At 44.5% G+C, this 16,301-nt stretch overlaps 1 protein-coding gene across 1 annotated transcript in view; it reads left to right on the top strand.

The window, feature by feature from the left end:
- LOC136872119 (uncharacterized) overlaps positions 1-16,301 on the top strand; it is a 665,288-nt gene that overhangs the window by 500,612 nt on the left and 148,375 nt on the right. Inside the window, exon 6 of the mRNA XM_068227340.1 lies at positions 17-191. Within this exon, the coding sequence (XP_068083441.1) occupies positions 17-191 (175 nt within the window). The remainder of the gene's footprint in view (positions 1-16; positions 192-16,301) is intronic.

The following is a 16,301-nucleotide window of genomic DNA, read 5'->3' as shown; positions in this document are numbered from 1 at the left end:
AATAATGTGTGTTCAGAATGTGACTGGCTGTATCAGGACTTCCTGTGTCGGGATTCTGGGTCCTGTGTGATGGCAAGTCCCGGCTACCCCGGCCTGTATCCTCCAAACCGTCTGTGCAAATACCACATCACCACCAGCTCCATCCAGACTCAGGTGCACATCAGCTTCACTGCCTTGCTTTTGCCACACAAGTAAGTGGTTCCTGTATTAATAGATATTTATATCAATTACATTTAGGCTCAGCATATATCGCATGTTACTGATTGCAGAAACAAAGATCACGACTGTATTATGAGTTGGATCCGCTGATTTTATTTTAAATTCATATTAATCCACACATTCTTCATCGTGACGTTTTGAATTCTCATCAGTGGATGAACTTTTAAATAGTAATTACATTTTGTACCATTAGGCCCATTTAAGCAACAAGCATCATTATCATCATAAACGATCATGTCTTTCATAGAGGTATCATTATAATAATAATAATAATAATAATTATTATTATTATTATTGTTACGGAGTTATCCGTGGATTGCAGAGGTGAAAGAAGGTGCGGGCTGGAATGGGTCTAACTACAAGTCCGAAAGATGAATTAAAATTTCAATAAAGGTTATATTTTCAATAGACACCAAGATTAACAAATTTTTACTAGGTGAAATAACAATGAAAAATCAGGTACAATTATAACTTTACAAACGAAAGCACAAGTTAAGGGATCTTTACAAATTCTGGGCTTCGAGCCCCAAGTTTATAATTCGTGAGCCCTCAGCTCACAACCACAAATTACCAAAGGGCAGAAAACCCCTCATTACATGGAGCACTTGCTTCCACCTAGTAACTGTCAAGCCTCCTAGAGGCACCTTTCAAAACACCATAAAGAGCTGACCCGCTCTCAATCTTTCAAGCCTGTTAAAGCCAATACAATGCTTTACAATCACTTGCCATCGAGGCGCAACTTACAAGAATTAAACAGGGGTATCTTGTACCCAGCCTACAGGGCCTTAAAATTAAAATAATAGGTTAATTAAATGGCCCAAGCTACCAATATGAATGGAGGCGTAGCTAGCGCTCCTACATGAAACCTTGTAAAACCTAAGGGGCACTAGGCCGCTGACACAGGGGCTATTCCCAAACTAGGGAGGTGACTCGTATGAGAAAATTTTAATACATTAAGAGCAGAAAATCGGTTGTGAAAACGTAGTCACCTAAACTCAAAATGAAGGGGAGCTCGAGAGGGTAAGACACTCTCTATCCCCGAATTACAGGTAGAGTAATAAGAAACTTTTACATAAGCCGACACTAAGTTACATTTTTAGAAAGGTAGGTTACATTGAAAAGGATTCGGACCTTCCCCGAGGGTTAAACTGCTGAGCTAGCAAGAAATAAAGATGTTAAAAGGCCATTACCTTGTAGAAGAGCTGCTGGCGGATGAGAGAGGCGCTTCCCGCCTCCTGCTAAACTTCCATACACTAAGCTAGATGTTGTACGAGTGGCGGAGAGCCAGGATAATCCGCAGTTTTTATACTCTCGGAGAAGATTCGAGACCTTTCATGAAAGAACAAGACACACCCACAGTCGTTTATTGGGTAGCTTACAGTTACACATCAACATTGGGGAAGAAAGACGCCATTGGCTGAAAATTAATGACAGAAATTTACGATTGGCTAATTTCAAAACTGGCGGAAAGGAAGATTAATATTGCCAATCCACAAATGAAAGAACAACATTTAATAAAGAACAAACTTATGAATACAAAATATCTTCAAGAATAGTTCCTTCACTTCGCACCAGGGTACATGATCATAGTTTTTGGTAGAGACATCTGTGAGAGAATGTCCACACTTCTTGATAATTAGTAAACAAAAATAATTCGAAATTAACACAATGACATCTTCTGATAAACGGTTGAATTAATTTTGTTTTAAAGTTCAGAGTTTCAGCTGTAGAGGAGTACTTTATGGCGGAAAATTCAAATGTGCGGCGTATAGGTGTACCAACCGGTACAATTATTATTATTATTATTGTTATTATTATTATTATTATTATTGTTGTTGTTGTTGTTGTTATTTTTATATATTTATAATTAAAAGCTAACGTGTACGTTTCATAAAACTCAAGCACTTAAACCAGAGGGAGTTAAAGGTGCGGTTTCTACCAAAATCTTCCAAATCGTCTCAATAGTACAGGAAAAATCTAGCATTTCTTGAAAACTCAACGAAAATATATTGTGCCATTAATGTTTTCGCTGCTCGTACTTATAGACGGCTTGTGCCGTGTCAAGCAAATAAGGTGAAAATCTTTACGTTTCGTAGGGAGCAATCTGGTGACAAATGAACGTACCATTTCTACTTCTACCGAGCAAGTGGCCGGGCGGAGAGGGTCGCGCAGCTGTGAGCTTGCATTCGGGAAATAGTGGATTCGAACCCCACTGTCGGCAGCCCTGAAGATGGTTTTACGTGGTTTCCCATTTTCACACCAGGCAAATGCTGGGGCTGTACCTTAATGAAGGCCACGGCAGCTACCTTCCCGATCTCCCACGCTTCCGTCACCGAAAACCTTCGATATGTTAGTGCGCCGTTAAACAAGTAACAAAAAAAATGTCCACTTCTATTATAACGTCTAAATTCAAACCTCATTGTTTGAGAAGTCTTTCTCGTGGACAGTCGAGGTTTTATTCCAAAGACGCAGAGCAAAGTTCTCTGCGAACCGTAAAGAATTTCACCTTATTTTCTTGACACGGCGTAAACCTAAAAGCCTATATCATGTCTGGAAATATGTATTTATTAATTAATTAATATGGTCGCGCAGTTCGTTTGCCATCACTACCATAGAAGCCACGAAGATGATGTGCACTCGACTTTCTATTCACAGCGTTGCCTCAGTTGCCCTTACTGTCAGCCACCTTTGAGACGGGCAATGTGCTTCTTTTGCATGGCGTTGCCTGTATTGACCCCAGGCGCTGCCTGTAAGACTGAATCCACGGTTTATGGCAAACAAGCAGGTCGTATAGTTTAGAATTTGCCCGCTGGCGCTGAGTATAGGACGAGATCGCATCATATGAGTTTGGTATCTTGCGCTGAACGCACAACGGGCGACTTGCACGCACTCTACAGTGTGATGGCAGTAGTGACAAACCTGTAGCTTAGATCCTGTTATGGAGTCTGGGTTGTAGGCAGATTCACATCGTTTCCATAAATAAATCAGCCCTAATGAATAACAGGTTTATTTACACAGTCACCACCTTTGTATATGAGATACATTGATTATACCTACGAGACACAAAGAGACGTGATACTCATGCTCATACGCTCTCGACGCCGCCGACTGACGCTCGTTCAAGCAGCTATACACCCTGATGAAATGTTGCATCGTGCACGAGGGTGCGTTCTGTTAGTGGGGCGAGTTCATTCTTCCCGATACCGCCACATCACACACCCACGGAGAAGGAAAGTTCACAAATCGAATGGACGGGCAAAGCGAACTCTTCGTACTGATCGTGTTGTGTACTTTCTGGGTGGTGATGACGCATCAAGTAAGTCAGGTGTAAGAGAAGTGCTAGGTTGACTCGATGAAATGGGGGTAGCAGATGTGTCAGGTGTGTTGGTGCAGGTAGGAATAGCAAGGTTTGTTTCTATGTATGCAGGTTTCACACGGTCAATACTCACTACTACTTCGTTGCTTCCTATCATTAGTGTCAATGTTTTCTCATTACGGCTTACTACAGGGTAAGGACCAGAGTATGGGCGTCGCAAAGGAGGCTTCACATGGTCGGCTCTCGGGAACACATGGGAGGTAGTTGCCAAGTCTTTCAAGACGAATACTTTGACTATGGCGGGAGGCAGGAACAGGTCTGAGTTCGATCATTACCTTTCTCAGATGATTTGCAAAATCAGAAGGGTCGACTGGAGTAGAAGAACTGGGCGAACAAGAAACCATTACTCCAGGGAGGCGTAGAGGCTCCCCAAAAACTAGTTCGTCGAGGGAAGCTGTCAGATCTTCCCTTAGAACCGCACGCATGCCAAGGCGTTAATCCACGTTGCTCTGTGACACATCAGTGAAGCTTTTAACTCTCTATGAAGACGCTCCAGGGTATTGCGTTGACACCAACAAACAAGCGGGAGTCCAGGCACGAGTGTCTTTATGAATATATATGTGAGACTAGACGAGATGTGGCTCGAATACCCGGGTGGCTTAAGATATGAAGCTTGTCAAAGAACTTGCGTCGAAAAGGAAGTGTCAGGAACGGACGGGGTTTTCCAGTTGATGTGTCGCATATAATGCTAGTCGTGGTGCCCGTCAGGGTAACTTTTTCTAATGTCAACGACGTACCACCACGCAATAAGGCTTTGAGTTCGTCATCGTCTGCTTGGGGTCGAGCCAGTGCAGCGCAGTCATCTTCTAGTGAGATGACTTCAACACGAGACATCGAATCGGCGACAACGTTATCTGCTCCCTTTATATGCTGAACATCAGTTGTGAACTGGTATATGAAGGACAGCTGAGCGTTGAGAAAATGCATAAAGCAGAGGCTTGTGGTCCGGATATACGGTGCAGTGTTGTGCTTCCAGTATTTAACGGAAATGCTGGACAGCCTCGTACACAGCTAACAGTTCCCTGTAATAGGCCGGCCATGTTATCTGACACGCTGAAAGCTTCTTGCTGAAAAATGCTAGGGGCTGCCAATGGTGTCCAACTTTCTGTTGCAATCTTGTTCCAACTTGAGTATTTGATGCATCGTAAAGAGACCTAGAGGCGCATCTGGCAACGGATGAGCAAGTTGAGTGGTTTGCGCTAGGCTTTCTTTGCATTCGTGGAAAGCACGTTGAAATATTCTGGAGTCCAGGGGACATGTTTAGAACCCTTAAGCTTAGAATTGGCTCGGACGTTCATAAGCGGCGCCTGTAATTCAGCCGCATGTGGTAGGAAACGTCTGTAGACTTTGACCATGCCCAAGAACCGACGGAGGCCCTGGACAGTCTTCGGTAGAGGATATTCCAGGAGAGACTGGATTCTCTCTGGTGGAGGATTTGTACCGTCCTTTGAGAGCCGATAGCCCAAGAAGGTCACCTCACTTGCACCTAATACGCACTTGGATGGATTTATGACTACACCGTAATCAGATAATCTCTGGAAAAGTACGCGGAGATGGTGCATATGCTCTTCAGCGTCCCGTGAAATCACCAGAATATCGTCAATATACGGGAAACAGAAGTTTAAATCCCTAGTGAAGTCATCCATAAAATGCTGGACAGTTTGTCCAGCATTTCGTAACCAAAATGACATACAGGGAAATGCAAACAGCCCGAAAAGTGACGTTATGGTTGTTTCGCAAATGTCACTGGGGTGAATCGAGATCTGTTGATAGGCCTTGATAAGGTCAAACGTACTGAAAATGGTTGATCCAGCATTGTCGTGGCCAAAATCTCCTATGTGTCGTACCGGGTAGCGGTAAGGTAATGTCCTTGCGTTTAATGCCCGGTAATCGCCACATGGACGCCATGAGTTGTCCCGCTTGAGTGCAAGGTGCAAGGGTATAATCATTTCGTGTGACTATTTCTAGCCGAGTGCAGCCCTTGTAAGGCAGACCCTCCGATGAGGGTGGGCGGCATCTGCCATTTGTAGGTAACTGCGTGTTATTGTGGTGGAGGATAGTGTTATGTGTGGTGTGTGAGTTGCAGGGATGTTGGGGACATCACAAACACCCAGGCCCCGGGCCACTGGAATTAACCAATGAAGGTTAAAATCCCCGACCCGGCCGGGAATCGAACCAGGGACCCTCTGAACCGAAGGCCAGTGCGCTGACCATTCAGCCAACGAGTCGGACTTAAAGTAAACTCGTGTCCTCATCCCGAGGTGGTGCAGCTCTTTTCAGGCACACCCCCATTGGAGGTGAGCTGCATGTACCATTCCAACCACATACCAGCCCTCCTGCCATTCTTAAATTCCTGGCAGTACCGGGAATCGAACCCGGGCCCGCGAGGACGGCAGCTAATAACACTAACCGTTACGCTACGGAGGCGGACAGGTGCAAGGGTGAGGACCAGGGACTATTAGAAGGTCTCGCTGTACCGCACCTTACCATGTCCTCGAATTCTTTCTTCGCTATCTGCAATTTTTGAGGTCCTAGACGATGAGGTCGACAAGAGGCCGTTGAGCCTTCGGTTGTCCTAATGTGATATAGAGTATTGTGTTTAATATCACTTTGGATCCCAGGTGGGCGAGTAATAGAGTGAAAGTCAGCGAGTCGGTGGATACTGCAGCGGTCTTTACGCTGGCCTGTTTGATAGAGGCTACAGATGCCTTAACGTGTAGGCCGGTGGTACGGTCGAGGAGGCATCATTTACGGCAGTCTGGGAGTAAGTTATAGTAAGCCAGAAAATCAGAATCAATTATGGCTGTGCTAACATCAGCAATGAAAAATTGCCAGCGAAAGTCACGACGTAAACGAAGGTTAATGTTCATGGGAAGGCTACCATAAGTCCTGAGTGTACTACCGTTTGCAGCGCTCAGCCCATACCCACAAGGTTTGCAAGTGCTTCCCAGAAGGTTACGCGGGAAACAGAAAAGGTCAGATCCAGTGTCAATCAGAAATTTTGCTTTGGTATTCTGATCTAAAATAAGCAGACGGCGGCCCGATGTAGAACAGACAGTTGCCGTCTTCAATGGCTGTTCATTCAGTGTTCCGCCTGTCAGGAACAAGGACTAGTACATTTTACAGCTTTATCTTGGAACTTTTTGTGGTACTAACAAGGCCCCACGAACCTACTACGCTGGCGTAGCAGGGGGAGAGGTGATACTCCTACGTGGCGCGTTCCAGGTGGCGGATAGGGGGGTCCTAACCGGCTTGCCGGCGGACTTGTGCGAAATAAAATACCTGTCGCGGACCAAACACACACCCCCTGTGGGTGGGGAGGCAGACGAAGAATTCACCCACGGTATCCACTGCCTGTCGTAAGAGGCGACCAAAAGGGGCGACCAAGGGATGATCAATTAGAACCATGAAAATACTTGTAATTAGTACCATGGCGCAGGGAACACCGTGGGTCGCATTTACTTGCGCGTAGTACCACTATGTTAGGTACACAATAGGTTTGTGATCAGGAGGTGGGTCCTACAGTACCCCTATATGAGCGACGCCATGGGATTAGCCACATCATGGTTCTGCCTTACCTACGCTCAGTTCCCTCTATGTGAGGAATTCCACGGGATAGTACAAGTCCCTGTGGTTACTCCACTTATGTGAGGAACGCCATAGGTTTGCGTTGCCTTTATAGGTTTGCGTTGCCTGCAAATAGCGCCGTAATGTGCGAAACACCATAGGTCTGTGTTACATGTGCGCATTACGCTACCTGTGAATTGTACCATAATGTGTGGAAAACCACGAGTCTCCGCTAATTTTGATTAGTACTGCAACATTGCATATAGCATGGTTCTACTTTCCTAGCGATAAATACCAGTATGAGGGGCTGATGACCTGGATTTTGGACCCGTTTCGACTATAAGCATAATCGATTCAGCATCATGCTATAGAAGCAGTCCCTTGGTCAGTAATACTAGTGTTTTGTGCCAGCTTCTGTGCATGTGAGGCACTGTGGGTTCGGATCCACTGATCGTTTTAAATTCATATCCGTCCATCCTTTCATTCTTCGTCTTCACGCTTTGAATTCTAGCGTCAGTGGAGGATTTTGGACTTTTAAGTTGTCATTTCATTTCGTCTCATTTCGTGCCATTAGGGGCCGATAACCTCGATGTTAGGCCCCTTTGAACATCAATCAATCAATCAATCAATCAATCAATCAATCAATCAATCAATCAATCAATCAATCAATCAATCAATCAATCAATCAATCAATCAATCAATCAACAAGGCCGGCCCTGTGGCGTAAGTGAACGGTCGCTTACTGTGACTCCTGCCTCGGGGCTGTTTACGGGCCGGGGCATCAACTTTACGTGTCAATTCCTCCACCTGGGCAGCTATAGTGTTCGGCGCAGCTGTAGCATGTACGACCAAGTGACTATATGGTGGTGTGACAGTAGGTGAAAGTTCCAAGGTCTTGTCTGCGAGTCCTGCTATATCAGCTAGAGGCATTAACTGGGCCGCGTATATAGCATGCAAGTCGACGCATGAATAGTTGTTTTAATATAATTTCGTCATGAAGTGAGCTACCGGCTAATGACCTTAAGTGACGTAAAAACTGCGATGGTTTCCTTTCACCGAGTTCTTCGTCACCAAGAAGTTGGTGAACTCGCTGCTCTTCGGATACGGAAATGCAACGGACTAGATCAGATTTTAGTTTTTCTTAACGTCCTGTGGCAGGAAGGTTAATGACAATGTCTTCTACCTCCGCTATGACCTTGGTGTCTAGATGTGAAATTACATTATCCAATTTAGTCTGGTCGGCCGTAATGCCTGCGAGGCTGAATTGAGTCTCAACTTGGGCGAACCAAACATTTGGTCTGTCATGCCAAAACGGTGGTAACTTGGCAGAGATTTTGGCAACTTGGCCAACGGTGCTAGACGTAACAACGGTACCAGCGGACTCATGCTCCTGAAGCCGCGCTAGTAATGCTTCGTTCTGCTCTTGCAAAGTTTCGTCAAAGCAATAAGTTGTTGGAGTTGGTTCTGTAAGTTCTTATATTGTTTCTCTAAAGCTTTTAATCGATCCTCCGCCATAATAAAGATGGATACACAACACAGGGGCAAGGAGAAAAAGAATTCTGAAAATACCGGACAAGATTACAAAGGAGTAATCAGAGGTACGACGTTTGTAAATTTGTAAGTTTGTAAGTGAATGAAGATGTATGAGGATGAGCAACACAAGCACAAATTTACAAATAGCTTGAAACAATCTTATAGGTTAGCTGGAAACTAAATATTACGCAGGTAGGCCTAGCATATGATAAGAGATTCACATATAAACTATGATAAGTTAACATAATAATCTTGCAGAGATTATACCTTGATTTTCGTTATATATGAAGATGTTAAGCATAAACCATGGGTTCCAATGTTCATTTTAAGTCTGCAGGAATGTACATATAATGCAATTGTATGTTATACCTGTAATGTAACAACTTAGAAACCACTAAAAGGCACGATTACAATTTATATATACATATACACAGAATGAAGCGAAATTCGCGCACTCGGGGATCGCAGCTGGACTCCTCACATGCCAGCAATTAAAAAAAGTATCTTACAAAAGTTGGTCCTGCGAGTATATCAGGCAGGAAACGGACGTTGAAGAGTGGCAATTTGGCAACACTGTAACCACATGTGGGGTAACTACCTCTGTCAGCACGTACTAGTCGTGCTGTGCACTTAGTGCAGTGGATAGAGTTTGGGGTTAGCATGCAGGAGGTCGAGGGGTCGATCCTGGGTTGAAGAGTATAATTTTCACGTAAATGTAGTCAAGGTGGTATGGTATCTGGCATCTTAATCGTCAATAGCGATTGCAGCGGATCCTCTAGACACCACTTGCACGTAGATACTCCGATCCTTGAAATGGACGAACAATAGTTTCCATTGGTCAGCTTTGAAAGACACCCTTTCCACGTCGTGGGCGTGAATTCATTCGCACCACTTCATATACTAGATGCGAAACCTGATCTCTTTGTACCCTCCTCCAATTGTCTAATTAGTACCAACTATTATTCTGGCCTCTTTCAGGTCCATTACATTTCGTTAGGGTCTTACGTTACCAGTAGGCCCAGCAAAGTATTTGTTGTGTTCAGCGTTACAAAATGTTGTAAATGTAGGATACATGTGACCTAAGGTACGGTGTATGTAATGTCCGATGGAAATTAGCAAATAAAAAATTCGCTTCAACCCAGGATCGAACCCTCGACCTCCTGCATGCTAACCCAAAACTCTATCCACTGCACCAACTGTACAGTACGAAGAGTATTTGCTGAAAGAGATACTTACCGTACATGTGGTTACAGTGTTGCCAAATTGCCACTCTTCAACGTCCTTTTTCTGCCTGATATACTCGCAGGACCAACTTTTATGAGAGACATTTTTTAAATTGTTGGTATGTGAGGAGTCGCATTGGGACGGTCGAGTGCGCGAATTTCGCTTCACCCTGTATAAGTACGACAATTCAATCATTTGTGATGCATGAGAAGTAGGCCATTCTTAAGTAATTTTACTTGTTAGAACAGAAAATAAGGTAGGCCTATATTGTGGAGTAGTCTATATCTTGGGCCTTAATTAGAAAAAAGAGAAAGGAAAGAAAATTGCACAAAAGGTTGCTGGATTACATACTTCAATTTAACACCAAGATTGTAATTGTGGTTAGAAAACTAGGTAACCCCTGTGGGTGGGGGACGCAGATGAAGAATACACCCACAGTATCTCCTGCCTTCGTAAGAGGCGAATAAAAGAGGCCCAAGGGGCTCTCAACTTGGGAGTGGGGGTTGGCGAACACGGGGCCCTTAGCTGAGTCCTGGCATTGCTTCCACTTACTTGTGCCAGGCTCCTCACTTTCGTATATCCTGTCCGACCTCCTTTGGTCAACCCTTGTTCCTTTCCGACCCCGACGGTATTAGAGCATTCGAGGCTTAAGGAGTCTTTCATTTTTACGCCCTTCGTAGCCCTTGCCATTGTTTGTCCGTTACTAAATTTTTTCGCAGTGACGGATTCTTTCTTTTTCTTCTTTTTCTCTCTGTCTACCCCCTGTGGGTGGGGCAGGCAAACGAAGAATTCACCCACGGTATCCGCTGCCTGTCGTGAGGGGCGACTAAAAGGGGCGACCAAGGGATGATTGAATTAGAACCATGAAACTACTTTTGATTACAACCAGCTCGCGGGAACACCATGGGTTGCCTGTACTTGCGGGTAGTATCACTATATTACGTACGAAATAGGTTTGTGATTAGTAGCAACAGAGAGTGGGTCACTGTGGGTTTCCGGTACCCGTGAGTCGTACCCATGTGAGCAACACCACGGGTCTGGGCGTTGCCTGTGATTAGTGCCACTAAATGAGCGGCACCGTGGGTCAGCGTTGCCTGTGATTAGTACCCACTATGCGAGGAACACCACGGGAATACCGGCACCCGTGATTAGTACACCTAGGTGAGGAACACCATCTGTTTGCGTTGGCTATGAGTTGCGCCATTATGTGAGAAACACCATAGGTCTGCGTTACCTGTACGAAGTACAATACTTGTGAGTAGTATCATCATGTGTGGAACACCGTGAGTCTTCGCTACTTTTGATTAGTACCCCAACATGACAAATACCATGGTTCTACTTTACTAGCGATAAGTACCATTATGAGGGGTCGTTGACCTGGATTTTGAACCCCTGTAGCCAACAAGCATCCTCGATTCAGGATTGTGCATTCGAAGTTGTGCCTTGGTTAATAATACTATTTTTTATGTTAGTTTTTTGGTCGGTTCCACTGATTGTTTTAAATTCATATCCCTCCATTCATTCTTCATGACATTTTTTATTTTAGTCAGTGGATGATTTTGACCTTTTAATTTGTCTTTACATTTCGAACCATTAGGGGTCGATGACCTAGATGTTAGGCCCCTTTAAACAACAGCGTCATCATCATCATCATCATCATCATCAGAAATCTAGGTACTGTCCATTGTATAGATTTGTTTGTAATGTTCGTACACCTTCACAACGAATTTATGTTGTGCATAATTTTGCAGTATTCCGGAACAAGTATAACGTAGATTATATACATACAAGTTTTTAGATGAAATGTTGCGTTCCCGAAGAGTAGCAGTTGCCGCGTGCGGACTGAAGCGATGAGTATCAGCGACGACCGTTAAGATTCTGGTGAATGTTTTTGTCGTTTGTCGAATTGGTTTCATACTCGGAAGACGTGGTAGTTCCAATGAAGTAAACAGTCTAATGCAAGCGATTCCAACTGAGGTGCTCCCACGGCCCCGGCCGGCCCCGTCAGCAGCCTCGGTGCTGTGCTATAGCACTGTTGAGGTGGTGGGGGAAGAAGGGGAAGTGACAGAGGCAGAACCACAGGTCGTCAAATCAGCGCGCAGCTTATGAAAACAATATTATTTATGACAGTTCTGTGAACACATAATCACACAATTTATTCTGTATGTACTTTGCGTTTGCCTTAATGCACATTTAGCGTTTAAGTCGATTGCTGACATCGTTTTGCGGCAACTAATTTACCAATAATGGGTACAATCGATTTGGCAGTAGAAATTGTAAGTACAGCCTCTAAGTCCGCATCAGACAGAGAAGTCCTAGTTCCCCATTAATTTAAATTCAGAATTGAAACATCTGTTTTTTCTGCAATTTTCAGAGCAACAATAGCCCATAACGTACTCGAACTGCACCTTCTAAAGTATTGGATTCAAATATCTGTGGGACAGGGAGATAAAATAATTAAAATAATTATCTTTGTGGGTTCTTTTTTGCAATAGGTCTTATGGTGATGATGGGATAGGAAAAGGCTATGAATGGGAAGGAAGCGGCCGTGGCCTTAATTAAGGAACAGCCCCAGCATTTTCTTGGTTTGAAATGGGATACCACGGAAAACCATCTTCAGCGCTGCCGACAGTCGGGTTCGAACCCAACATCTCCCGGATGCAAGCTTACACCTGAGCGCCCCTAACCGCGCCGCCAACTCGCCCGGTGTTTTTTCTTAGCAGCACATCAAAGTCTAATTCTAAACAGTTCTTAATAATACAAAATCAAAAACGAAAAACTCCTAAATTGCATGTAAAACAATTCTTAATAAGTAAGGTATTACGTATCTCCGAAAACTTAGCAATTCCGATTTTAACTTAGCAATTTGTTCGGTTCTTGCTGCGCCAACAATGTCATCATAGGTGGAAACATGTTTATTGTCGTAGTGTCGTCAATGGTTGAAGACTTTACGCTTAAAATGACATCATCATCATCATCATCATCATCATCATCATCTGTTTACCGTCCAGGTTCGGTTTTTCCCTCGGACTCAGCGAGGGATACCACCTCTACCGCCTCAAGGGCAGTGTCCTGGAGCTTCAGACTCTTGGTCGGGGGATACAACTGGGGAGAATGACCAGTACCTCGCCCAGGCGGCCTCACCTGCTATGCTGAACAGGGGCCTTGCGGGGGATGGGGAAGATTGGAAGCGATAGACAAGGAAGTGGGAAGGAAGTGGCCGTGGCCTTAAGTTAGGTACCATCCCGGCATTTGCCTGGAGGAGAAGTGGGAAACCACGGAAAACCACTTCCAGGATGGCTGAGGTGGGAATCGAACCCACCTCTACTTAGTTGACCTCCCGAGGCTGAGTGGACCCCGTTCCAGCCCTCGTACCACGTTTCAAATTTCGTGGCAGAGCCGGGAATCGAACGCGGACCTCCGGGGGTGGCAGCTAATCACGCTAACCACTACACCACAGAGGCGGACTTAAAATGACATGACAAACTAAACAGTGAGCTTTCCCTTCGGTAGTGAGAACAAAATATGAATCCACCCATGAAGGATTAAACGACAATTTTAACGAAGGTGAAACCAACTGCTCCACTGTCTGTTCTATCGAATAGAGTCCACTGAGAATGACACACACACACACACACACACACACACACAGAGAGAGAGAGAGAGAGAGAGAGAGAGAGAATGAGAATGAATGTACTGTCTCTTACGCACACATGCACCGACCATTGCGCGGGGCAGGTGGGGAAGGAGGGGAACGGTGCTGCTGAGTGCAGCGCTGGTGCGCCCCAGCACTAAGTGCTCGAGTTGGAAAGGCCTGGTCTAATGCGTCTTTAAAATAGAGTGTGGTAACATGTCGTGATCTGCGGTGAAGCACGTGGTCAAAGATAGGTTATGGTATGAGTGTGTTCTCCATACTCGAGGTCACCATTTATGGAGACTTGGTTTTAGGCGGCTCCACATCGTTTCCGTACATAAATATCCCCCATGGACACCAGGTTTATTTACACAGACACCACATACGTTTTAGTATACCTTTGCATATGAGATACATCGATTATACCAACGAGACGTGATGCTCATGCTCATAGGCACTCGACGCCGCCGAATGACGCTCGTTCAAGCAGATATAAACCCCAATGCAATGTTGCATCGTGCACAGGGGTGCGTTTTGCATGTGGGGCGAGTTCATTCTTCCCGATGCCACCATGCAACAGAACAAAATGACCTAGTATCGGATTTTTTATTATGGACACTCAAATTTAGGCTTTAATTACAAACGAACCGGTAGTTCTATTGCTAAGTGAGTGATAACAATATTTACCTTGCTTAATTCTGCATTAGGGTGTATATGACAAATTGTTTTTTTAAGTTCTTCTTCTTCGCTATGAAGCGCTCACTTAGGAATATATGCAGGGAAAACTACTACTCTGATGATAGCGAAATTTTTGTATGTTTTAACTACATGCATTTGTAGTGTAATACCCACGTTACAATTTTTAACCTCGCAGAAGAAGTTATAATCATTTTCTAAAGGAACTCTTCATCAGCCCATGATAAACGAACAGCAGGATACAAGGGCTTGTTTTCAAGCGCTCAGTCATGGTTATCTGAAACTACAACCACTGTAACCATATACTGTGTTACTGAATTGATGAAGAGTAATATTGAAAGGAGGTTTTGTGTACACCGGTCCGTGCGATTAACAGCAGGCCGGGTGGTGAAATAGGGCGCAGTGTTGCCGCGTTCGGGAGTAATTACGCGCGCAACGAACACAGCCTTTCGTATACTTTCAAGCTTTAATTTCATTTCATCTTATAAATTCCACTTCCCATCACCTTGCCTGATAAGAGCTTTGGACCTTCAATGACAGTTTTTTTTTTCCTTTTATTTTTCCTTTTTGCATAAGCCCAAATGATATTGGATTTAGAAATATCACCTGCACACTTGTTACAACGTATATTTGCATAATTATTTACATATATTTACAACGTTTAATTCTGGCAATTTTTTCCGTCTGAAAAATCAATATGTTCCGATGAATCGGCACTGCTGTCATTCATGTTGATAATGACTGGCTCGAAGTAAGGGACATTTTTAGACACTTCAATTTTCTTAGCGTGTTTGATACGTTGTTCGCAGAGTTCAGGGGTTACGGTACGAAAGGCTCCTCGGCTTAAAGCGTTAATTGCACCCGTACCTCTGCCATTTCCTAATGTGTTAGCCATATTTGTTTTGCTACTTTCCCTTGTGCGTAAGCCCAAATGATCTCGACTGGTTTAAGCTCGCAGTGGCCACTGGTAACCTAGCAAGCTGTACATCTGATTGAAGTCGTTTAGTCAGGTATTCCAGCTTCTTTACCGGTGTTTGAAAATAAAGCGTGACAAGGACAATCACCTCTGATTTAGTTAATTTGTTATAATCGTTAACTCCACGTGACAATGAAATATTTTTTGATGTTAACCAAGATATAATTTCACGTTTCAGCCATGACATGTTCAGGTCTTTAGTTGAAGGATCGACTATCCTATGATACGGAGCTTGATACATAACGACAGCCGACCTTTGAGTCAATAACTCAGGACTTTCATGAACGATTCCTCGTAATGAGTCGAGTTCACCTAATTATGGTAATCACCACTACAATGCTGCCAATAAAACGAAGTTCTGCACCATCAAGAAATCTTTCTTGACTTTCGATGTGTAAAATTATGATATTTTTCCCATCTCCAGACGGTGTTTTGAACCACCCACGCCATTCATAAATTTTCGGTATGTACCCTCGGTACTGATTATAGTTCAACGAACCTACTGCACTGACGTAGAACGGGGAGAGGTGATACTCCCACGTGGCGCGTCCCAAGTGGCGGATAGGGGGGTCGTAACCGGCTTGCCGGCGGGCTTGAGGGAAATAAAATACCTCTAGCGGACCAAACACACTACCACCTGCGGGTGGGGGACGCAAATGTAGAATACACCCGCGGTATCCCCTGCCTGTCGTAAGAGGCGACTAGAAGGAAACCAAGGGGCTCTCAACATGAGAGTGTGGATTGACGACCACGGGGCCCTTAGCTGAGTCCTGGCATTGCTTCCACTTACTTGTACCAGGCTCCTCACTTTCGTCTATATTGTCCGACCTCCCTTGGTCAACTCTTGTTCTTTTCCGACCCCGACGGTATTAGAACATTAGAGGCCTAGGGAGTCTTTCACGCTCTTCGTGGCCCCTTACCTTTCTTCGTCCGTTCCTTTATTTTTCGAAGTGACGGATCCCTTCTTCCTTCTTATTTTCTCTCTCCCTACCCCCTGTGGGTGGGGGACGCAGACGGAAAATACACCCACGGTATCCCCTGCCTATCGTGAGAAGCGACTAAAAGGGACGATCAAG

Source organism: Anabrus simplex, chromosome 4 (genome assembly GCF_040414725.1).
Source record: "Anabrus simplex isolate iqAnaSimp1 chromosome 4, ASM4041472v1, whole genome shotgun sequence".
Classification (NCBI taxonomy): domain Eukaryota; kingdom Metazoa; phylum Arthropoda; class Insecta; order Orthoptera; family Tettigoniidae; genus Anabrus; species Anabrus simplex.
This window is presented reverse-complemented; position numbering and strand designations above follow the sequence as displayed.